Here is a 25,259-nt window from a genome sequence, read left to right on the forward strand (position 1 = left end):
TGTTTGTTCCAGGACAAAATAAAAACTGGTTAGAAGTGCCTTGAGAAACATGTAGGAAAAATACCAAAAGAAAACCTGCCTCCTGGTGGTGGTGTTTAGGGTGATAAATTTTCTGCTCCTGAAACATCGTCTTCCTCCACTTTGCCAAATTACATACTATAATCATCAAATGTATTAAAAAAACTGTTGTTCAAGATTGCTTTAATGTAGGACAAGGGTTGTATCTGTTTGACCACAAGCCCAGGTCAGAGCAATGCTTGGCACATAGTACGTGTTTGCTCAGTGGGTGAGTACCCCATCTCCTCTCATTTTGCTGCCCTCCCCGTCTCAGCAGAGAGTGGCTAAAACCCACAAAATGGCACAGCAGCCCAGGCAGAAGCAGGGGCCTGGGTATTTTTACCTAGGAATTTAAACACTCAATGTACACACTTTTGGTCAAAATTAGTAAACTTTATTTAACTTTCAAAAAATAAAACAGAGAAAGGCAGCTTTAGCTTTGTTCTTGAGGATCAGATGTAACAGCCCAGAGCAGGAACTACCCCTAAGAAGTTAAAATACCCTTTACCCCCAATCAAGCCACAGGTAAGGAAGAATCCTCAATTTGGGGACGGGCCTGGGTGGGTGGGGTAGGAAGACCACCACAGTCAGGCAAGTGGATTCTGAGACAGCACAAGGGGAGAACAAGACAAAAGCCTCACTGGAGACAAACAAAACTTCAACGGGAAACTTCAACCCAAGGAGCTATGTACAAAGGAGCCAGGCTGGGGGCCTGCACCCCCAAGGGAGGTGAGAGGACTGCCAAGCACCACCAGGCTGCCCGTCAGCCTAGCCAGCTGCTGCTGGGGCCTGCTTGACCTCAGTTCTCCTCATCACTGTCATCGGGGCTGATGGCTGGGCTGGTGAGACTATAGGTAGGGCTGGTGGGCGAGTAGCCAGGGGAAGTGGGCGAGTAGGTAGAGCCTTTGGGGGAGGTGGGTGAATAGGTGGGGCTGGTGGGTGAGTACTTGGGGGAGGTGGGTGAGTAAGTGGGGCTAGTAGGTGAGTACTTGGGGGAGGTTGGAGTATAGACTGGAGAGGTTGGTGAGTAAGTAGGAGAGGTTGGTGAGTATTTCGGGGTGGTAGGTGAATACGTGGGGCTGGTGGGTGAGTACTTGGGGGAGGTGGGTGAGTATTTCGGGCTGGTAGGTGAGTACTTGGGAGAGGTTGGGGTGTACTCTGGTGAGCTGGGGCTGTAGGAAGGGCTGGTCGGGGTATACTTTGGTGAGGTAGGGCTGTAGCTGGGAGAGCTGGGACTGTAGCTGGGAGAACTCGGGGTATAGGTTGGAGACTGTGGTGTATACCGTGGACTTGAAGGGGAATAGCTTGGTGAGGTTGGGGAGTAGCTGGGTGACGTTGGAGAGTAGCTTGGAGAGGTTGGGCTGTAGTTAGGGCTTGTTGGTGTATAGTTGGGACTAGTAGGTGAGTAGCTGGGCGATGTTGGGCTATAGCTGGGTGATGTCGGGGTGTAATTGGGACTGGTTGGAGAGTAGTTAGGGCTGGTGGGTGAATAACTTGGAGAAGTTGGTGAGTAGCTGGGAGAGGTGGGAGAATAGCTGGGTGATGTTGGCGAGTAGCTGGGAGAGGTGGGAGAATAGCTGGGTGAGGTTGGGGAGTAACTGGGAGAGGTGGGAGAGTAGCTGGGAGATGTTGGTGAGTAACTGGGAGAAGTCGGTGAGTAGCTGGGTGATGTGGGGGAGTAGCTTGGGGAAGTTGGAGAGTAACTGGGAGAGGTGGGAGAGTAACTGGGAGAGGTGGGAGAATAGCTCGGAGAGGTGGGGGAGTAGCTGGGAGAGGTGGGGGAGTAGCTGGGTGATGTGGGACTATAATTGGGACTGGTTGGAGAATAGGATGGAGAGGTAGGGGAGTAGGAAGGTGAAGTGGGGGAGTAGGAGGGACTCTGGGGCGTGTAACCCCCAGGGGAGCGGGGCTCATAGGCAGGCGATGTTGGTGAGTAGCTGGGAGACATGGCACCACCTGTAGGAAGAAAGAAGGCAAAAGGAGTTAAGTGATGGAGAGACTAGCCCAGAAGGAAAGATAAGGGAGGAAATGAATTTGGCACTGATAGACAGGGACAGCTCACCTGGCGAGGGGATGTATGGGCTTGAGGGGCCTGGTGAGCCTGGGGAGCCAGGTGTGGGAGACCAGGCAGGGGAGTAACCTGGGCTGAAGCCACTGGCATCTGAAGCAGCGCTGGGAGAGAAGCCAGCTGCTCCTGGTGTCATTCCACTTCCTGCAAGGTAAGAGAAAATGTTAAGTTAAAACCAGAGCTGGAGTCCATCCAACACCTTCCCTAGAGCCCCACGGCCTCCAGTGTTCCAACATGGTAACTCTCCATAAGCTGTCTGAACCACCTAAAGGGTTCTCTTCCTGGGCTGGGTCACTCACCAACACTGGGGGACCAGGCGCCGTAGGCTGGGGTTGCACCCTGATTCCAGGGTGTCATGGCTGGAGAAATTCCTCCCATGGGACTGGGTGCTGAGCCGAAGAACATGCCGGTGGCTGCAAAAATACACACAGTGACTTCTGAGTAACAGCACTGAGGGACCCGGATGCCCTCCCATCCATGGCCTGCCTCCCCTTCGGAGACCCAGCCAGCACCCATGCAGCTAAGACTCATACTCACGTCCAGCAGCACCCAAGCCGGGGATATTGGTGGGGATCTCCATGCCATACTTGCACTTCTCCGCATCGAGTAGGAGGTCAAAGCAGCCAGTGCCAGCTGGAGCTAGCTGGCCCAGCATGATATTCTCAGATACCCCCTTCATGGGGTCGCTCTCTCCATGGGCAGCTGCTTCCATGAGCACATCCACCTGCACAACCGGAAGAGGGGGTGACCCCATTAGATCCCTCCACACAGCACTCCAGAGCTATTCCACCATGGTACAGCCCACCCACCCAACAGAGGCAAGACCAGCACCAATGCCCACCACGCCCATCATTTTGGTGGATGCCCTGCTTCCCACAACACTCCCTCCTTTCTTTTGCTCTCTCCCTCCCCCATTCAGAAGTTCTGCCATTACCGTTTCCTCAAAGGAGCATTTCATGAGAGGTCCAGTATCCTGGCGGTTGACTCCATGTCGTGTGATGGCCATCAAGTGGCCACGACAGGTCATGGTATCACACAAGAGAGCCAAATGCCGGTAATTAACGTAGGAACCATCAAAGGAGATGACGTGGTACAGCTCCCGCTCCAAGGCCTTCCGTACGGCTTCAATACCCAATACCTGACATAGGGTTGGGGGTGAAGGGTTAAGACAGAGTACTCTGCTTCCAGCTCCTACCATCACACAGACCCAGAGGGGTAGCCAGTGAAGCCCAGAATCAAAGTGGAGTCAGGCATAAAAAAAAAAACAACCAAGGGTAATCTCATGAGCGGAGAGTGGAGAATGCAACAGTTGCCAGGACATCCAGGGAGGGGCCTTGAGCCAAAGACCCAGGACAGACTGCTGGGCAGTGGGGCTGCAAGGGGCTCACCGTAAAGATCTCCACAATATCATTGGACGTGGTGCGCACAGGGTCCACGTCCTTCTCACTCAGCACCCGCATCAAGCTCACGCCATCAGTCTCCAGAATCCACTCTTGCAGGGCCTTGAATTCCCCATCCTCTGTGATAATGATCTTCTTCTTATTGTCTGTCTGTGGTAAGTGCATGTACACCTGGAGGGGGCACAGTGAGTTCAAGTGAGGCGGGGCAGAGGCGGGAGGGAGGGAGAGAAGTGGGAGGTGGGAGGGCTGCCGGGGAGGGAACAGCCGACCTTGCTGATCTGCTCGATACCCTGCAGGGTCATGTCTGTCAGCATGTTGGATTCGATGCAGCGCAGGAAAACATCATCATCCATCTTGTCCACCACCTCTTCTTCCTGCGAGGAGTGAGGTGAGCACTCCTGGAATTTTCTGGTCCCTTCCCAGGCTCACCCCAAAATACAGCCTCCTCAGGGGCCTAACAGTCAAGTCAAGGCCCCAAACTCCACCCTCTTCAGTTCCAGTGAACTATTCTCCAACATTTCTATAGTAAGTTCTGAGCTTATATTAAAGCACCACCCACCCACACCTGCTGAACAATTTTTTAGGTGCCAGGCCCACGAGCGAAGTCACTGGTCAAACATTTTCTTGAGTCTCGTTACACCTGCCCTCACACCACTCTACCTAGGACGTATCAATTTCGACTGTCCACCCTGCCCCCTACTCTTGTCCTTGTCCTTACATCGAGCCCCAGGGGAGGAGAGAGCCAAGGACAGGGCTACAAAGATGAGCCCACTTCAACACTATCTGCTCTTATCTATGTGACAGCTGCTTCAGATTTCAAAGATGTCGTCGCTACTAAAAGTTTTTAAAACCACTGCTAACCACCATTAGCCATCCCTACATTAGATGCTGTAACTAGCACATCGCTGTTGCTTTCGTTTTAACTTCTTTGATCATGAACAAGATTTAAAGGCTTCCTATGTCTGACATTTACCTCTTGCATCTTATTTTCATCACTGTTCATGATACGGATACGGAGCACCAGCTTTTCTGCATTATCATCATTAAAGATGCAATTCAAATCATCGCCAAAACCTGGTGGAGAGGAGCCATGAGAGATCACATCTATAGGACTTGCTTCTAGGTCACTGTTCACGCGCAGCTCCCCCCTCCTCCTCAAAGAACCCTTCTGAATGGGGGTAGGGAGAAACGCTGAGAAGAAAAGGGAATGCAGAGGGGAACTGGCGAAGAGATGCCTTGGGGGAGCAGAACCAGTGAATGAAAGGTGGGCCGGCAGTTTGTTGGAGACTAGAGCGCAGTGACACAACAGAGGGGGATCCCAGGCAACCTCTTGAGCTGGGCTGGCCCTCCGAGCCTTACCAGCATTGATCTTTTCAGCAATCTGCTCCATGGTTAGTTTCCGGTCAGTCATGTGCTTCCGGTCCAGTTCCACTCGCAAAAGCCAGGGAGAGATTCGGGCCACGTCAAAGTCAGGCATCTCATAGTAGACATTCACCCATTCCTGATCCTCTGCCACCACCGTGCTCTGGGGGTTGGGGTCATAGTAGATGGCTGTGTTGGCAGTCACCTTCCTCAACGTTGTATGTTCCAAACGGCACAGAATGTCCTGGAAAAGAAGAGGAATTCATGACACATTTGGGCTACCCAAACGCCTCTTCAAATTCCCCTGTAGAGAGAATCCAAAACTTTTAGTCAAGGGGAAAGTGTTCCCCTCCTTTTCCTCCTGCTGGGAAGCCCATCCACCCCAAGTTTTACCTTGGCTCTCTCAGCATCTCGAGCAGACTGACCCAACAGGAAGACAGTAAGTGAGGGGGTCTTTGGCTTCTTGGAAATGTTGATGAGCTCCTTAAGTCGGGGCACACCCAGGGTCACATTCTTGGCAGACACACCAGCGTAGTGAAAGGTGTTCAAGGTCATCTGGGTTGCGGGTTCTCCAAGGGACTGTGCAGCCAGAGCGCCCACCATTTCCCCAGGATGGGCCTATGGGAGTAAGAAAACAGACATCAGAAAAAGCCCCTCTCTTCTGGTGAAAGAAGGGAGATGCAATCGGCTGGGACTATCTTCTCCTCTTAAAGGACGTGGGACAGAGGCATCTAGAAAATGCAGAGACTTTAAAAAAAAAAAATCAGTCATCTTTGATCATCCCCTTTCCTCAGACAGCATTTCAATTTGCACACATCATTTCTGCACCATGTCACCTAAATCCGAAATTTCTAAGTGTGCTAAAGTATTAATTTGGTAAGTCTTCTAAATGGGAAGCTCCCCAATGCATTACTTTAATTAACATATAATCACTTACCATAAAATATAACCTTTTAATTGGAGTCATACAGTATGGCTGGCCTTTTCAGACTGGCTTCTTTCACGCTGTCATATGTATTTGAGGTTCTTTACTGTCTTTTTTATGGCTTGATAGCCAATTACTTTTTATTATGGGATAATATTCTCTTGTACGGATATACCAATTTGATTTATCCATTCAACAATGAAAGAACATTTGCATTGTTTCTACAGCATTGGCTGTGATAAATGCTGCTGCGTTTGCACGCAGAATTTTGTGAGGACATACGCTTTCAAGTCTCTTGGGTATATTCCCAGGAAGGGACTTGCTGAGTCACATGATAACTCCATGTTTAAACTTCTGAGGAGCTGCCATGTTTTCCAAAGCGGATGCACCCCTCACCAGCAGTGAGAGAGAGTTCCACCCGAGTCCTGGCCAACACTTGTCTCCTTATGTATATATTAAAGGTTTATTTTTTTTTGAGTGAAAGGGAGGGAGAAAGAGATAGAGAGAAACAGCAATGTGTGGTTCCCTCTCACATGGCCCCCACTGGGGACCCGGCCCACAACCCAGGCATGTGCCCTGACTGGGAATCGAACCTGCGACGCTTTGGTTCACAGGCCTGTGCTCAACTGACTGAGCTACGCCAGCCAGGGCTGTCTCCTTATATTTTATCATAGCCATTCTAGTAGGCATGAAATGGCAGCTCCCTGTGTTTTTCATTTGCATTTCCCTGATGACTAATGATAAAGAGCATCTTTTCATGTGTTTACCCGTCATTTATCTCTCTCCTCTGGAGGAAACATCTATTCAAATCCTTTAACATTTTTTCTTTATTGCTGTTGACTTAAAACAGTCCTTTGAAGGCCCTTAAATCAGATATATGATTTGCACATATTTCCCCTCCCATATTGTTCTTTTTAAACTTTCTTGATGGTGTTCTCTGAATCACATAACTTTTTAATCTTGATGAATTCCAAATTACATTTTTGTTGTTTTTACCGCTCATGCTTTTGGTGCCATACCTAAGAATCCATTGCCTAACAAGGACATGAAGATTTACCCCAGTGTTTTTTTCCAAGAGTTTTTTTATGATTTTAGATCTTATATTTAGGTCCTTTATTATTTTGAGATAAATTTTGTATAAGGTATGAGGTAAGGGTTCAACTTCATTCTTTTCCATGTGGTTACCCAGTTGTTCCGGAACTATTTGTTGAAAAGATTGCTCTTTCTGCCATTTAACTGACTGGGCGACCTTGTCAAAAATCAGGGGACCATAAACACGGAGGACTCCTGGTCATTTCCCATGGGTCTGCACGTGCATCTTTAGGTCACCAGTACACTGTCACTACTACTGCAGCTCTGTAGGAAGTTTTGAAATCAGGCAGTATGAGTCCTCCAACTTTGTTCTTTTCAAAACTGTTTTGCCTATTACATTTACATATTAATTAGAAGATCCGCTTATAAATTTCTTCAAGAAAGGCAACTGCAATTTGATAGAAATTGTACTGAATGTAGATCACTGTTGGGATTATTGCCTTGTAACAAGATATCAAGTCTTCTAATCATGAACATGAAATGTCTTTCCATTTATGTAAGTCTTAAAATTTCTTTCAACCATGTTTTGTAGTGTCTTCTAATGTATTTTAAGTACTTCATTTATAAAACTGGATTTAGATCAAATGAATTCAGAAGCATGCCTATAATTATAATGCTTCTCACTTTCAATTACTCTGTAAAATCCTTAAAGACAGTGATAATATATTTTAGTTTCTAGAAATCTCTTTTCTGCTTACTGCAATTCCCTACCTCCAATTAACTTAGAATTCTATATGCCGCAAACATTTTAAGAAAACAAAGAACAACACTTCCATTTCATATCCCAACCATGCCACTTACTTCCTGTATAACCATCACACGAACACAGTCACACTCTCTCCCTAAGGCTCAGTCTTATTTCTGCAACATGGGACTAACAACCCCCCGCCCCGACTAGGGTCGTCTTTAAGACTACTAAGGAATGAAGGCTTAATAGAGCCTGAAACACAGGTCTTTGTACACAGCAGACTCTCAGTGAATGAGAGCTATAACTAGGTGATTGTGGACAGAGGTGGGCTGTTTTCAGAGCCCAGAGAAGTCGATAGGTCAAAGAGAAAAACAAGCCTGAGGTGCTGGCAACGCTCACAATGGCTTGGTTGAACTTGGACTCAATCTCTCCAAGCAGCCAGTCAAAGGCCTCTCCGCTGAGCCGGAATTCCTCAGCCATGCGACGGGAACACAGTGTGGATCGAAGGTGAATGTTGAAGAGCAGTGTGGCATTCTCCTGAGCCTGCCGGCTCAGTGGGTCATCCCCATTCACAATCACCAGCTTCTTGCTCAATTCCTTGACTCCTGGGGGACAAATGAGGGGTAATTTGTCGACCATGGCCCAACAGATTCTTGACTCCTATTCTTGACTCCAAGCAGGTACTCACCCTCCACCACCTTGATGGGGTGCAGGTCAGAGGGAAGACGAGGGTTGATATGGAAGATTTTCTGAGCATTCCAGATCATGCGCAGCAGGTTACAGGGGAGGACAACCTGAGACAGGAGGTAAGGGAGGAAGGATCACAAGCTGGGGACAGCCACACAGGGGGGACAATTCTCCAGCCCAGCCCTTCCTGCTCACACGCACCTTGCTGTCCCCAGTTGGGAAGATGACCCTGAGCACCTCCCGATCCTCACGCATCCTTTCAAATTCTCGCTCCAGCTCATTCTGAATGTGTGCGTTGCTCAGCACATCCTTCACCAGATCCTCCTGCAGAGTGCGCCTCAGGGCCCTCTCATTGGTATAATCAAAGCGGAACCTGCAGATGACAGAGCAGAGTCTAGGATCAGGCGGCTCTGGGGCCTGATTCCTGCAAAGGGGTGCATTCTGCAGGAACAGGGCTTTGGAGACAAGGATCCCGAATAGGGAAATAGAAGATCTAGGCCCAGAGACTGCCAGTGGGACCTGAGCCTGTGCCAGCCCCTCTAAGCTAGCTTTGTTCCATCGCCAGAAACAAAGTGGTGACAGGTCTCAACTATGCCCTCCATCCACCCTCCCCCACAGCACAGCAGCTGTCAAGAGTGGTGGGAAAGGACTGTGCATGGGAAAGTCCACTGCAAGACAAATTCCAGGTGACCTATGTGTGTGGAAAGGGAATCCTACGACTCAGGTCTGAGCCACAGGAGTGAGAACCACCCGCCTGCTACCTCCTTACTTCTTCTCAAAAGCCTTGTTGGAAGGCTTAAGTGTAGCCAGGTTCTGGAACTCCACGCTCTCGCCTGCCAGGCCGTCCTCACCATAGCGCAGCTGCACCACCTGGTTGATGGAGTTCCGCACAGTGGCATCATATTTCACCATCACGGACTCCATGGACTTGATCAGCCGCCGCTGGATATATCCTGGGGGGAGGTAATCAACTATGGGACCCAAGGCAAGAAGAGGATGACAAAGCCCAAAGAGCACTCTGGATCTTTAAGCAACCCGATCCTCACGAAGAGCCAGGTAGTAAGCCCCTCAACCCAGAGGTCTCTTACTAAGAGCCACGTCCACTCCTGGATGGAACCATCCCCACGCAGTAGGTCAGGAGCAGACCCCGAGCTTCCATCCCCCATCCTAAAATGCTCTATAGCAATCAGACAAGGGCATCTGCCTAACTCTTGAGTTTTATTTAGTCTCTATTCTTTCTACAAATGCCCAAATTAAATCTCTGGGAACAGAAGACTTTAGCCTGAGAACCCCCACTGCCTACTCCCAGGGGCTGTTTTGCCTATGCTACCGTGGCCCCAGCCCACGGAGGGCCCTGGGTCAGAAGGCCTCACCCGTCTCAGCAGTCTTGACAGCAGTGTCGATGAGCCCTTCGCGGCCCCCCATGGCATGAAAAAAGAACTCGGTGGGTGTCAGGCCGGCTAGGTAGGAGTTCTCCACAAAGCCACGGCTCTCAGGCCCATAGTCATCCTTGATGAAGTGCGGCAGAGTCCGGTGCTTGAACCCAAACGGGATCCGCTTACCTTCCACGTTCTGCTGCCCGACGACAGCAATGACCTGGAAACGGGTAAGGTGGGTGCAGCTGACTCCCTTGGCCTTAAGAATGAGTTCCCAGTATTTCTCCCCAACTGCCCCACCCCTAGCAACACATACCTTCCCTACCCCTCCCAACCTTCAGTACGGCCCCCCTATCGGGAAAGACAAGGCTCCCCACCTGGGAGATGTTGATCTTGGAACCTTTAGCTCCAGATACAACCATAGACTTAAAGTTGTTGTATTCGGACAGAGATTTCTGAGCAGAGGAGCCAGTCTTGTCTCGAGCATCGTTGAGAATACGGTTCACCTGGTTCTCAAATGTCTGCCGCAGAGTGTTCCCGGGGGTGGGCTCCAGCTCATTGTTATGGGCCTTCTCGATGACCTGGGTGCAAAGGAGGAGGCAGAGTTCTCAGTGAAACATCAATCCCTGTTTTATTCCCCTTCTCTCTAATCCTGACACCCTCTTTGCTCTTATTAAGTTCAACTTCCATGAAAGATTCTTATTCAAGTCTTTGCCCTGCCTTTTCTCTCACCTCTATTACATCCTGCTTGGCCTTCTTAATAGTGTTCTGAATGTCCTGGTAAGTCTTAGAATCAGCAATGGAGTCCCCAATGCCAATGGTATGACCTAGAGATAAGGAGAAGCATCAGCAACACCTCTTTGGACTCCTAAGAAACATGGGACTGAATCACAGCCAAGTGAGAAAATGGAGGGACACCAAATCTAAGGAGGAAAGAGAAAGGGATGAAAGAACACTAAATGGTGGGAGAGAGAATCAAATGGAGGGCCTGGCAGAGCCCCTACACTTACCCTCGATGAGGAGCCAGTTGTTAATGACAGTCTGAATGTTGGAATAGAACAGGCGAGTGATGTCATGACCCATCTCTAGGTAAGAGATATGGACCAAAGAGCCAGCTGATGTGCCCAGAGACTTCTTACACAGAATGCCCATGATCAGCTCCCCGTTCTCCACCACCACCTGCAGACAAAGCACCCATTCAGCCCCTGCGGAGGCTTCCACGTCGAAGTCCTTGTCCCCACACATCCAGAAGCCAGGCCTTACTTTAGTGTCCCCAGGGGAGATGTGCTTATAAGGGCCACTGTCCTCATCATCGGGATGGGTGCTGTGGGTACGGATACAGTTGATGTGACCTGGTATGATAAGGGAGAAGATCTGTTTGCCTGTCCACAGGGGCCGGGGCTTCAGGATGGCTGGCTGTGGGACCTTCCCGTCCCATGTGGACAGGAACATCAGCAGGTTCATCACTTCACCCTGTGAGACAGAGAGTGAGAAAGAGGTAAACTGAGAGCTGCTGGCCCCGATGCTTGGAAATATTGGAGACCACCCTGCCCAAGGGGAAGCCGGATTTCCGGAGGCAGAGATGCTAAGTAAATGTTTTCTGAAATTTTCATTAAAAAATTTCATTGTCATAATGAGACTTTTTAAAAACAGTAAATATACATTACTTACAACAATTTGGGAAATAAGTGAAAGAAAAAAAGCAGAAGATAAAGAGAATTTCAACATTCTCTTTTTTTCCTTTCACCTTTACTTCCACAGACAATAGCTGAAATTACATGACATTTTGAGGAATTAAATGGGGAGTTAAAGCCAAAGACATTTTTTGGCCTCTGGTGTTTTCTAACCCCGTTTCCTTCCACCTCATAGGTCAGTACAGGGCAAAAGTCACAGCTCTCCCTCCCTGCCTTGGCCTCACTGCCCAGTGGCCTGGCCCCTGCCTGCCCAAGCCAGGTTCCCTCTCTAGGACCACACACCCGCTCCAGGAAGACATCTCTCTTAGTGAATTTGCGCACTGCAGTGAGCGTGTCCTGCACAATGCCCATGACAGGGCGATTGCTCTGGGGAGTGACAATCATGCGTGGCACCATGGCAAGCTCCTGGATCTCCGCCCGTGTCTCGAGAGACTGTGGCAGGTGCAAGTTCATCTCATCACCATCAAAGTCAGCATTGTACGGGGTTGTCACACTGCAGTGAGTGAGAGAAATCATAGCTAGGCAGATGCCTGCAGTGCAGGCTCAGGGAGCAGCCCAGCCCCAGTCTGCCTCCCCCGGCCAGGGCACTGACCTGAGGTTCAAGCGAAAAGTAGACCAGGGGAGGATGCGGACCCGATGTCCCATCATGGACATTTTATGCAAAGTTGGCTGCCGGTTGAAGATAACAATGTCTCCGTCGCACATGTGCCGCTCCACCTAGGAAGGTGAAGTGTGGGAAAGTGTAAGCGAAGGGGTGTGCCAAGAATGAAACGACAGTGGACCTAAAGTGCTTCGTAGATAGAAACGTGTAACACTGTGGTAGGGTTTCAGTTGAAACACTTATCAACCACCCTCTCTGGGCCAGGCCCTGAAGGTGTCCAAGGATAGTACCCACCAACCTCAAGGTTCTCGATCTGGGGAGAGAACCAAGAGATTCTAAACAAGAAGGCTCTGCTCTCTTCCTCCCTGGATCTCCCTTCCCTGCCCTCCACGTCCCTCATGCTGCCCTCGGGTTTATGTGATCCCCACCCAGAATGCCAGTGGCTGATAGCTACAAGCTACCCTAGTGTAGCAGTCTCTTAAAAAGAGAGTCAACGAGCCTGGATCCTAATCAACAGGATAGCCTCAGCTGGCCCATCCCAGCCAGCCCCCATTCTAGACAGCTTCCTGGCTCAGGTGAGTAAGAGATCCTGGCCTTTTACATGCCTTATAGCCAGTCTGTAGGTGAAGGTCACTGGGCTTGGGGTGAAAACGCAGGTCAATGCGATCGCCATTGTCTCGGATGATGTACTTGGCCCCTGGGTACTGGCTGTTACCCCTGCGCACTAGTTCCTGAAGTCTAGGAAGGAAAGAGACGAAATAAACAAAGCACTTCCCAGAAAGCCATTACTGGCACTCCTCATCCCAGAGGCCCAAGTGGGAATCCAGCTTCTAAACTTCAACGTTCCCTTCTATTCACTCCAAGCCCATTCCCCTCATGTCTCTCCCGAAACTGCAGACAGGACTTCTGAATTGAGCACACCTGTCAATGTTGAAGGGGGTGACAATCTCTGCAAAGGTCATGTTGGCGGCAATGGAGCGAGGCACGCCAACCTGGTCAATGGAGAGGTTGGGGTCGGGAGTGATGACAGTGCGGGCCGAGAAGTCCACTCGCTTGCCCATCAGATTCCCTCGCACCCTGCCTTCCTTGCCCTTTAACCGCTGCTTCAGGGACTTGAGGGGACGCCCAGACTTCTGCATGGCCTGTGAGCAAACACAGGGTGGGGGCAGCCCAGCAGTCAGCACTGGCCCCTCCTCCAGAGCTCAGTGGCCTTGTGCTGGCCCCCTGCCCTTGCCCAGCAATCCCTGTCCCTCTTGTGCACAGGGCATGCCGAGCATGCTGACTCACACGAGGCAAGCCAGGCAGTTCATTGTCCACCATGGTGGCCACATGGAACTGGAGGAGCTTCACGTCCTCTGCAATGACATGGGCTGCCGCACCGTTCTGCTCATTGCGCCGAAGCTGATTGTTGATCTTCACAATGTCGGCCAGTTTGTGAGTCAGGTCATCCTGAAGTAGGAAGTGAGAGTGGTCACAATCCAGCTACCACTGAGCTCTCAGCATGCATGTGCCAGCACATAGCACCTCTGTCACCCTCATGTCACCCTGGGAGGCAGGTCTGCTCTCTCATTTCAGATACAGAAGCATCTTCATGAACTTTAACCACCTTAGGGGTCATGTTAAAGGTTATACAGATAACAAGTGGCAGGATATTTTTAGAGCACGATGATCTGTCCGTCATTCATATACAATGCACTCCACCACGGGCTTCTTCACCCGACCCCACCCCGCCCCAGGGCTCCCTCCCTTCACACATTTAGCCATTCAGCTGAGAGGCAGAGTCCAGAAGCCACTGACCTGGTTGCGGGCAGAACCCTGCATCACAACAGCGGGTCGCACCGAGAGGGGTGGAACAGGCAGCACTGTGACAATCATCCACTCTGGTCGGGCATAGCGTGGCTCCATGCCCAGCACAAAACACTCCTCATCTGAGATGCGTTTAAAGATCTCATGCACTCGCTCAGGACTCAGCAGGATCTTCTTCTCCTGAGAGTCCTCGTTGACATGCTTCCACTCTGCATAAAGCTCCAGACCTGAGCGCCGGATCCTGGGCTGGTACCGCCCACAGCCACCATGGCCCTTCCGAAGAGAGCAAGGGGCCTTTAGAACCCAGAGATCGAGCCACCTCCTCCACTTCAGCCCAGCCTCTGGGACACCTCATGACCCCTCCCTCCCAATAGTCTCTGCAAGCCCCAGTTACCTTTTCTTTGGTCAAATCCTCATCGCCTTCAGGCTGCTCCACACCAAACTTGTTGTCCATCTCCTCCCCACCCTCGCAGATGTTTTTGCCCTTGCAGAGGTCATAAACATGTGTAAGCCGCTTCTTGGGCTGCCCCTTGGACTTGGCCAAGATGTCCTTGATCTTTGGGTTGTTCTGGAGACGTGGAAAAGCAGTGTTAGTTGGGCATGCTCCTCTTCACCCCCACCACATAATACGCCCCCCCAGGGCAGGACCAACCCCCACTCACAGAGTCCACAAGCAATTTGGAGCAGAAAAAGCAGACACAACGCAAAACTTTCATCGTCTTCACCAGGAAGCCCACGTGAAACACAGGTTTGGCCAGCTCAATGTGGCCGAAGTGGCCAGGACACTCTGTCATGTTTCCTGTGGGAATACACACCTAAACACTTTCCTCCCAGCTTTCACACCTCAGAGACCAGGTCTCCAGGTGTCCCCGCTCAGGCCCGGTTTTCTTTAAGAACTGAAGCCTCTCTCCTTCCCCTCATGATTCCACACCAACTGCCTCCCAAACTGACCTGCGCATGTTTGGCAACGGCCAGTCCGCTCAATCACCCCCTGCCTCGGATCCATAAGGCCCCCAAGCTTGGGGCGACCTCCTTCAGTTGTCTCAGGGTATTTGATACCACCCTCTGTTACAGACATTCGTTTCTGCAAGAAAAAAAAAAGGCCAATAACAATTAAATAGGATTCCTAGTTTTCAGTTTTCACATACTACGGCTTCAAAGAACCACAGTTTACAGAAAGTTGACCAGGTTTAGCCTGGGATGAGGGCAGTGACAGGGGTGCCAGTATGTGTATGCTTCTGGAGATACCAAACTTGAATATCACAAGTCAAAAGCCTGTCCTAGTCACCATCTGAGTTGGGGCAAGGTGGTCAGACCACACAGTCGTCTACCTCTAGACATCAGACATCTGTCCAGGTTGAATTCTACGTCACTAACATACGCAGGATTTCGAGAGCAAAATAAAATATGCTTCAAGAAACATTAAAAAAAAATCAATGCCTCGTTTCTTCTCCAAAGCTGAAATCAAGCCCAGAATCTGAGTTGTGGGTAGGAGGAGCCTCTGTTCCCGCCAGAACAGCATGAGTATCTTGCCTCAAGCTGTGCCTTGCCAACTGTGCGAAGTTAGGTCCTCTTTGCCCCTATCCTTGTAACCTACTCCTCCTTAAGGGCCTGGCCAGCTTGAGACTTTCCATGTTCAGATGGAGATTTGATGCTAAGACAGGAGAGCCAGAGTGAAGAGTTGGTGGAAATTATCTGGAGCAGGAGAAAACCCAGGCATGTCATGGGATGAAGGCAGAAGCAAGGGCCAGAATTCTGAGAAGGGCGGGGCCAGGACTCACTGGCTCAATCCAGGGACAGAAAGGGTGAGATGGAAGAAGTGTATACTAGTTGAAGAAGAAATGTTTGCCCTGGCCTAGAGGTTGGTCAAGGAACCCTTTGGTTTTCATACACTGACAACAAAGGACTTTAAAATTAGCTAGGCTTTTTGATCCACTGAACTTCCAGAAGGAAGAACTTAGAAGAATGTAATAAAAGCTTCAACCTGAGTGTCAACTTCATTCCAGGCACCAACCGTATTTAATGTACCTTGTTTCTCTAACCACAGATCTAGGAATGAGTTCCTGCCCCTTTAGACACGAGAAACCTGAGGCCATGAAGTGACTTGCTCAAGGAGCCAGCACAAGTCAAAGCCATCCCTCTCTGGTCCCAAACGCATGCTTGTCCCACTCTATAATGCTGCAGCAAAAACTATCATTTAAACTCTAGGACATATCTTTTTGGTGCCAAGGGCAGTGCTAGCTGATTCATTCTTATCTTTGTAACTAACTTATAAACTATGCATCACTGTCTCCATTTTATTGATTATAAAACTGAGAGGCCCAAGGTCATGCAATTATAAAGTGTTAGAGCCAGTATTTGCCTGTGCATTCTTTCCATTGCATTATGCTGGAAAAAGATAGGTAACTTTATGGGTAACAAGCACTCAAGTGACTCTGAGTGCTTATACATAGCTGTCTCCCCCAAAGATTCCATCTCCTTCCACTACCACCACATCCGTACAACTCCTGATGAGCTCCACTGATTCGTCTCAGCCCTGGCTTGTTGGCCTGTGAGACACTACAGAGGGACCACTCTTTCTTCCTACCTCTCTGGCTGCTGCCTCATAGTCTGGTTCCAGGCTCCTCTGCCTTGGTACACTCCTTAAACCCTGCTACTCCCCAGGTTTCAGTTTATTCACACTTCTCATAGCACCCTATATGTGATCCTGTGATTTTCCCTACATACTGATGATGCCCACACTTCTACCTCCACGCGTCACCTTTCTTCTGGACTTTGGAATCACACATGAAACTATCTACTAAACCCTCTGCAGATGTCCTATTGACAAACCAAACCCAACATGTCTAAAATCAAGCTCCCTTCTCCACAAAAATCACTCCTTTTCCTTTAGTGCCCACCTAAGATGGTAGTGCTCAAGGCCAAAACAATACTTACCCCTTCTTACCCTCAGGCATAAAACAGTAGAAAGAGTATGGGCTGGGGCCAGAGACTCCTGGTTTGGAATTTTGTCCCTATCACTCATGAACTATGTAAACATTATGGACTGAAGCCCTGGCAGGTGTGGCTCAGTGAATTGTGTGCCAGCCTGTAAACCAAAGAGCTGCCAGTTTAATTCCCAGTCAGGGCACACGCTTGGGTTGTAGGCCGAGTCCCAGTGGGGGGTGTGCCAGAGGCAACTACACATTGTATTTCTATCCCTCTCTTTCTCCCTCCCTTCCCCTCTATCTAAAAATAAATAAATACAATTTTTAAAAAGTGACTTAATTAGTCTGCTTAAACCCATGATGGAACTATCCAGTCATTCACTAAGTACTGGTCATTTGTACCTCCTAGATGTTCTCGAATCCTGCCCCTCTTGCCCATCCCTACTACCACTGCCTTGGGTCATGCCTTTTCTTTGTGGACTACAGCACAGCATTTCATATGTCACCAATAACCTGTCTCTCTCCAATCTATCCACACAACTGGGGTGCTCCCTCTAGAATGGAAATCGAATCTTCACACCCTCTTGTCCTCAGAATGATGCCCCAAGTCAGCAGGGGAACTTACAAAAAGGATCTCGTGACATTTTCACTCTCCTTTCTTTTTCCACACCAGCAACCGAGTCCCCTGTGGTTCCCCTATCTCCTAACTCTGTGCTGCACCCCCTGGGTCTTATGCATGTTTGGAATGCCCTTCCCCACAGGACAAATAGTTATTTAAAGACTCAGCTCAGGCATTATTTCTTCAAAGCCTTTCCACAGCCCCCCAAGACTGACTGGCTCCCCTCCTCTGTGCTTCTGTAAGCCCTCTATCACCATGCATCTCATATGCAATGAAATCATCTACTGGAGTCTGTCTTCCCCATAGATTTTAAGCATCTTTCAGGCAAGCATTTTTCTATCATCCTGGATCCCATGCCTCCCAATAAATGTTTGTTAACTGTAAACTAAACTGAACTGCTTAGGAGGGAAGTGCCCTCAAAGAACGTGGAAAAAACACTGTCTCCCTCCAGTCAAACCAATAATCCCCTCGTAATGCATCTGATCGGCCACTGCTGAATAGAAACCAATGGTTTACAGACACAAGGCTTAAGAGGTTCTGAGCAACCATGATGCTCAATCCAAGATGACCTGATGAAATCTCAGAGACAGGCCTGGTGGATGATGGAATTCACAAAGTTGTAACCTCATCAGTTGCACTGTGTCCTTTGCTGTGAGAACCACAACAAGGTGGAAGCAGGCCTGAACCTGGCTGTCAAAAGAGTTACTAGAAAAGGACCTATGGAAAATCCCACTCAAGACTTTTCACCTCCCTCTGCTCCAAGTGTATGCTCACTAAGCCAGCCACATCTAAGGACTAATTCTGCTTCCAGGCATGGAGATGGAGCCAGGGGCTGTCCAGCAATGTTCTGGACTATGCCTCTACCTCAATAAACAAACTGTCATTTTGGATTATAAGCAAACTACTTTAGCCCCCAACCATGCATCCAAACACTAGGTTCTCACTAGCCACGTGATAAATGTTAAGACTCCTGAGGAGTGGCTGGTCCCAAGTGCCCGAGGTCACAGAACAAAAAGGTGTGCCATAGATTGTTAGTAAAAATGTAATCTCTTTCCCCTGCCTTTAGCAAGTATACAAGTTCCTTACAACTTGGCTTCAACATACTCTTATCGCTTAACTGGAACCCCCCCCCCTCCATTTATGCTCCAACTGCAATAGATTTATCAAAATTCCTTTTCTTCACATGCTACCTCCTTCCCAGTAAACTCCTTTTCGGTCTTTAAGACCCAATTCAAATGTCACCTCTTCGGTCTTCTCTGACTCCTCCTAGCCTTATCCACACCCTAGCAAGGTCTCTAGCCCAGCTGTAATTACTTGTTTACACATGTGTCTCTGCCACTGGACTGTAACCCTCGAAGGCAAGGATCATTCATCATTCATCTTTATATCCTCAGCACCTAGCACAGTCACTAGCACATGGTAAGGGTTTCATCAATATTTGTTGTATGGGAAATCTCTCATTAGATTATAAATAATTCGAAGATAAGAATAATTTCCAAATTCACCAATGTAGACTACACTACCTAAAAAGAAAATTTTAAACCTCTCATTGAGCCCTTGTCTTAAATCCTTATTGGAATAAGCTGGGGTATAAACAAATTAAGCTTTCCCTGGAAGATAGCTGCTTTTTTTTTTTTTAAAGATTTTATTCATTTCTTTGCCCTGGCTGGTGTAGCCTGGTGGATTAAGCGTGGGCCTGCGAACCACATGATCGTGGTTCGATTCCCAGTCAGGGCACGTGCCTGGGATGCAGGCCGGTTCCCAGCGGGGGACCAATGAGAGGCAGCCATACACTGGTGTTTCTCTCCCTCTCTCCTTCCCTTCCCCTCTAAAGATGAATAAATAAAATATTTTTTTAAAGATTTTATTTATTTTTTTAGAGATAGGGGAAGGGAGAGAGAGAAACATCAATGTGTGGTTGCCTCTCACGTGGCCCCCACTAGGGACCTGACCCACAACCCAAGCATGTATTCTGACTGGGAATTGAACTGGCAACCGTTTGGTTTGCAGCCCTCGCTCAATCTACTGAGCTACACGAGCCAGGGCTGGAAGATAGTCGCTTTTAATGAATAGAAGTTAACTCCTTCAAATGTAATCAAGTACCCATTTCCTCCAACTTTGTACAGCTTTGTATAAAACCCTAATATCAAACCTCCTGGCTTCCTTTCCCTTACCAGGCAACATCAAAACATATCTTTTAACAGCAAAGGCAACAGCTGTCTTGCAGCCAATTCTCAGAGTCCTTACTACTTCAATACACACCCCATCTCAAGACTTATGAAAAATATTCTACCCTTAAATACTATCAGTTCCACAAGAGGGCCCTTACCCATCCATCCTCCTACCAACAGTGGAAATGTTATTACCTCAAAAATACATGTGTACTATATTAAATAAACTGCAAGCTATGACCCTTGTAATTTTTGTGAACAGCTTTTCACATTTCTTTTTAAATCATTATTTTATATTTAGAGGGGAAGGGAAGGAGAGAGGGAGAGAAATATCAATGTATGGTTGCCTCTCATGCATCCCCTGCTGGGAACTGGCCTGCAACCCAGGCATGTGCCCTGGCTGGGAATTGAACTGCGATCCTTTGGTTCACAGGCCTGTGCTCAATCCACTGAGCTACACCAGCCAGGGCTTCACATTTCTAAAAGTAAAAATATGTTCCCATTTTTGCATAAATAGGGCCTCATTCAGCATACTGTTCAGTAACTTTTTCATTTATCCAGATTCTAAACTTTTATTAGTTCACAGTACCCTTCGTGTCTCAGTAATTTTCACAGCACTCCCTAGGCCAAAAGGGATCCACTAAGTACCTAGATCCAAACAACTTAAATATCTATGTCCTACCAACTTAATACCCATTTGGCCAAAAAAAAAAAAACCCCACAAATACAAATTGAGAAAAACATTGTTCATATATGAAAGTATTTCCCAAACAACCACAATTACTTAGCAATGATACCTGCTGGGCACTGCACGACTTTTCAAATTTTGGAATCTGATTGGACACCTGCACCCTTATTTCTTATTCTACAGTGATTTTGCCCAGAACTTAGCAACTGTAAAAAACCAAGTTTCAAAAAGATATGACATCATTGGAGGGGATTTGGTGCCATCTGATGTTGAAAAGGAACTACTTGGAACTAGTAGTTCCCAGGGCATGCTTCTGGCACTTCTTGAAAATTTAAAATCTCTCACTGGGCCCCTGTGAGCACGCTGCATTACCTCAGCAGTTTGGGATTTAACCTACTGGGAAGGTCTTGTTCTATTTTAATAATAGACCCTGAGTTATTCAATAGAATTCCTACTAGTAAGTTAATATTTAGGCAACTTGTAATTTAAAACAATGTCATTTTCAAAGTGTTGCAATAAAATAGTTCTACATGTATCTGTGTACTTGTCCAATTATTCCACTCACTCATTTATTTCACAAATTTAATTACATGCCTATTATGTACTAGGCACTATTTGAGATGCTGAGAGACTGAATACAAAGTCTCTTATGAAATGTACATTCTATTAATAAAACAAAAACTAATCGTCTCAGTGACAGGCTATGAAGTTGGAGATAGCAGGATGCCATTTAAATAGGGTGGTCAGGAAAGAAGAGCTCCTTCTTTATGACATCTGATCAAAAAACTTACTGATGATGTGAAAGAGCAGACCTGAGGAAGTCTGGGCAATGCTGTTCTGAGCACCAGTAACAGTGAAAAACGAAGTCCTTGAGGGAGTAATGAGCTTGTAGTGTTGAAAGAACAAACAGATCAATGTGGTTAAAGAAGAGCAAAGAGAAGACTGGTTAATGAGATGGTGAAGCGCTTAAGCAGGGGCCAAATACAGGACTTTACAGGTCACAGTGAGCGGTTCAGATGCTTTGTAGAACGTGACATGAAAAGATCTCTCTAGCTGCTCTGCAAACTGTAGGAAGAACTGGGGCTAGGGCAACTGCAATACTCTGGGAAAGATGACAGTGGGGTATGCCGTGGTGGTTGAGATAGCATAAATGGCTGGATTTCAGGAATGTTTTGAAAGGCAGAATTGACAGGCTGGCAAATAGACTGAGTAAAGGCTGTAAGAGAAGAATCAAAGATGGCTTTTGGGTTTTGGCTTAAGCAACTGGATGAATGGTAGAGACACTGCTTGTTTGCTGAAGGCAAGACTGGAGGAGGGGCGTGTTCAAGGGGAGAAATTGAGTTTTTTAAAGATGAATATGCACAGCATTCATAAAATTGTCACTGCCCTCCAAAAAGGTCGTATCAATCTATCCTCTTACCAACACTGTATAAACATGCCTATATCCTTAATATTTTTAAAAATATTTTATTTATTTTTTAGAGAAGGGAAGGGAGGGAGAGAAACATCAATCTGCAAGAGAGACACTGATTAGCTGTCCTTTGCACGCCTCTAACTGGGGACCTGGCCCACAGCTCAGGCACGTGCCCTGAGGAATCGAACCCGTGCTCCCCTTAGTTCACAGGCCAGTGCTCAATCCACTGACCCACATCTGCCAGGACTATACTCCAATATGTTTTTACTTTATTCATTGATTTTTAGAAAGAAAGGGGGCCATCAATTTGTTGTTCTAATTATTCGTGCATTCATTGGTTGATTCTTCTATGTGCCCTGACTGGGGATTGAACCTGCAACCTTGGTGTATAGGGACAATGCTTTAACCAACTTAACTACCCATCCCAGGGCCTACATCCCAATATTTTTGCCATCAGGAAAAAAATTTTTATTTTTAATTTGCAGGGTCTTTAAAAATGATTTTATTTATTTATCTTTAGAGGGGGAAGGGAAGGAGGGAGAGAGAAATATCAATGTATGGTTGCCTCTCGTGTGTTCCCTGCTGCGAACTGGCCTGCAGCCAGGCATGTGCCCTGGCTGGGAATCAAACCACGATCCTCTGATTCACAAGCCCATGCTCAGTCCACTGAGCCACACCAGCCAGGGCTTAATTTGCATGTTTTTATTAGTAAAATGAATCTTATTTTTTTTACATCTTCACCTGAGAATATCTTTATTGATTTTAGAGAGAGAGACATTAAGCCTCCCATACCCATCCTGGGTATAAAACCCACCAGGAATAAAACCCACAACCTAGGAATGTGCCTCGACTGAAAACCAAACCCTCAACTTTTTGGTGTACTGGACCATGCTCGAACCAACTGAGACACCAACTGCTCAGCCAGGGTAATGTTTTTATTGGCCATTTGTACTACTTTTGTTAACTACCTATTCATATCTTTTACCCATTTTTCTAGTAGATAGAGGTGTGGCTTCCTTAGTGATACTTATGTGTAAAGTCTAATCTTGTCTGTCATATTGCAAATACCTGTTTTTTAGCTACCCATGGTGTCTCTGATAAAGAGAAGTGGCTCTTATTTTTACAGACACTCAATAAAATGTACCTATAATCAACTCATTACTATTAAGGGTTTCTATCCCTAGTATCAGCCTTCTGTATTTTTTTAGTGCTTTAGTTTTATTTTTAGATTTAAATCTTAACTCCATCGGGAATTTTATTCTGTGGTATGGCGTAAATTCAGGAGGTTCTAACTCCAGACACAAATTTCACAGAGCTGAGCCTTCTCCTCCAGCACAACCGTCTCCATCCACAAACAGCCATTAAATTCCATTCTCTATATCTAACTGGCTCTCCCCACTTCACTCCACAAAAGGAATCGAAGTCATCAACAGCTCTCCACTAGAACTATCTTCCTCCCTGGTCTCTCCGAGGTCCATGCTTAGAGTGCTCCCCAGTTGGTTCTTCACAGGGCAACAAAAGCAGTTTTGGGGGTGTGTTTTTTTAATGTAAAATTGATGTCACTCTCCTGCTTACAATTTCCAATGGCTTCCTAAAGAAACAAAATTAAATCCAGATCCTTAGCATTTTTTACAATACCCCACCTGGTCTGCCCCACCTCATGCTTAGCCAGCCCACCTGGATAATATTTGCCTTCTCACCCACTGAATCCCGGACACAATGGCCTTATTTCAGGCCCTGGGACACAAGTTCATTCACTCCTTAGGCCTAGATGACTAGCTGCTTCTCCTAATTCAGGTAATGCCATCTCCTCAGACAGGCCTTCCTAGACCCTGACACACCTCATCTAAAGCAGCTTCACCGCAGTGACTCTCCGTTACATTACAGTTTGCCTTTATTCAAGGCAATTGCCATTGACTAAATTATCTTGTTCATTTATTTGTATGGTTTTTTTTTGTGTGTGTGCGTCTCCTCTACCCCTTCCCAATGCAAGTGCTCTAAAAGGCAGGGGTCCTTGTCCTTGTTCAGCTTTCTTCCAGAGTCTGTTGTGTCTGTCACATAGCAGGTGCTCAATTAAATATTTGTAGACAGGAGAGGGAAAAGCCGGGGGGGTCCGCTTATCTAAACTTGCGAAGGGCCCCTAGGACTCATCTGGCTTCGTTTAACGTCGCTATCTCTGCGTCGTGGTGCCAGGCACCCTTCTCTCCCTTTAGCTTCATCTGTGGCCAGGCTCACACCGGGAAGCCGCGAGGCTGGACCCCGCATTGCCTTGGCGCTGCTAACCCATCCCCACTGTCTGTCACCAGAGGCAGAGAGAAGCACCAAGTTTCCACAGCCAACGTCAAACCCCGCGCGCTGCGCGAGAAAGAGTGCGAAGGCAGAGCCGCTTACCAGTTCATCCGGACTCAGAATTCCGAACTGCACTCTCTTGATGGTGCGCAGCGGGCATGCGCTGTCCCCGGAGGGGGGGCCACCCCCGTGCATCGCGGAGGCAGGCGCGCTGCGCAGGCGCAAACCTCAGTACAAAAACCCTGCGCCGCCTCCGCCAAAGTGCTCAGACCCCGTCGGGGCGGCCACCGGGACAGACCTTCCCTAAGCTGGGAGGAAAAAGCCGGAGGAAGGAAAGGTGGGGGAGGGAAGGAGGCGGGGAAATAAAAAAGAGCGAAAGGAATTTTCCTCCCCCTTTCCAGAGATTTTTCGTCTCTCAAAAAGAAAAAAAAAGAGGAGGGGGAAGGAAAAGGTGGGAGTGGGGAGAAGAAAAGGGGTAACGAATAAATAATTAACCGGGATCCAGAACGGCAGAGGTTACGGCAGTTTGTCTCTCCCCCTCCCGAGAACCACCTTCTTCTCCAACCGTCCCGGCCGCGCTCTCGGCGCTTCTGAGAAGCGAACTGACCGAATGACGCCTTTTATAGATTCGCCCTTGCGTCTCCGCCCCTTCCTTTCCCGCCCTCCCTTGCGCTACGGGGTTGCTTGCGCTGGCTTGCACGGGACGCGCGTTCCAGTCGTTGCTCCTCCCTTCCCGGCTCTCGGTTGAGCGACCTTTTGAAATGACAGAGGGGAGGGGAAATTTTATCTCTCCACCTCCTCAAGCTGCTCACTCCCGCACTGAGATTTAAGGTTTGGAAGATAGAGAGTAAATATAGGACTCTTTTACTCCAGTTTGGAGTGTGTTTTCATCTTCAGCAAAAGTTTGTCATTACTGTTCTCCCCCCCTCTGAAAAATGGTCTGTTCTGAGAATCGGTAATGAAGAAGGCGGGGCGAGTCAAGTCCTCCCGAGTAGGTCCCGGGAGGAGGCAGTGCTGGGACTATCCTTGGTCATGAATATGCAGTAGTCTTGCTGAATATACATGAGTAAATCAAGATGGCGAGGCCAATTACTTGTCCGGAAGTAGGTATTTGTCGAGAGGCCTCCTGGAATGGGTGGGTATCTTCTGGCCTCTAATGTATCCCAGTATGAAACTCAGGTTTCTGGATCACCGGCCTGAGCCGCTCAAACAGATCTCTGCTCAGAAGAAAGAAAGGATCTCTGTCCCGGACAGCTGCCGGAACAAGGCCGGCAGCTGTCTGGGAGAGAGATTACGGCCCCGGGCAGGACACAGGCCCTGGGGGATTCAGGGTCAAGGCATCTGAACTTAAGGGAATCCTCCTCCTCCTCCTAGAATATTTCAGAAAAGGGGGGA

General features: G+C 48.1%; 1 protein-coding gene across 2 annotated transcripts; it reads right to left on the bottom strand.

Moving 5' to 3' along the window:
- Window positions 1–429: 429 nt before the first annotated feature.
- Window positions 430–24,457, bottom strand: POLR2A (RNA polymerase II subunit A). Of its 2 annotated transcripts, XM_037028379.1 has the most exons (30): window positions 23,967–24,053; window positions 20,271–20,367; window positions 14,708–14,840; window positions 14,419–14,555; window positions 14,151–14,324; window positions 13,748–14,029; window positions 13,238–13,399; window positions 12,872–13,092; window positions 12,556–12,688; window positions 11,942–12,066; window positions 11,632–11,842; window positions 10,919–11,128; window positions 10,666–10,834; window positions 10,388–10,482; window positions 10,033–10,236; window positions 9,653–9,875; window positions 9,049–9,232; window positions 8,481–8,652; window positions 8,281–8,386; window positions 7,992–8,197; window positions 5,281–5,505; window positions 4,885–5,131; window positions 4,499–4,599; window positions 3,795–3,899; window positions 3,514–3,696; window positions 3,060–3,263; window positions 2,663–2,849; window positions 2,425–2,538; window positions 2,120–2,269; window positions 430–2,013 (listed from the first exon to the last, which is right to left on the bottom strand). In XM_037028379.1, exons 3-30 carry the CDS (start codon window positions 14,832–14,834, stop codon window positions 857–859), a joined length of 5,814 nt encoding a protein of 1,937 aa, XP_036884274.1. In that variant the 5' UTR covers window positions 14,835–14,840; window positions 20,271–20,367; window positions 23,967–24,053; the 3' UTR covers window positions 430–856. The 2 variants fall into 2 exon arrangements, with proteins under 2 accessions (XP_036884274.1, XP_036884273.1); XM_037028378.1 differs by lacking the exon at window positions 20,271–20,367 and having other exon boundaries at window positions 23,967–24,457.
- Between the last annotated feature and the right edge of the window lie 802 nt (window positions 24,458–25,259).

Source organism: Sturnira hondurensis, unplaced genomic scaffold, assembly GCF_014824575.4.
Source record: "Sturnira hondurensis isolate 20B ecotype Veracruz unplaced genomic scaffold, ASM1482457v3 Scaffold0019835, whole genome shotgun sequence".
Lineage (NCBI taxonomy): Eukaryota > Metazoa > Chordata > Mammalia > Chiroptera > Phyllostomidae > Sturnira > Sturnira hondurensis.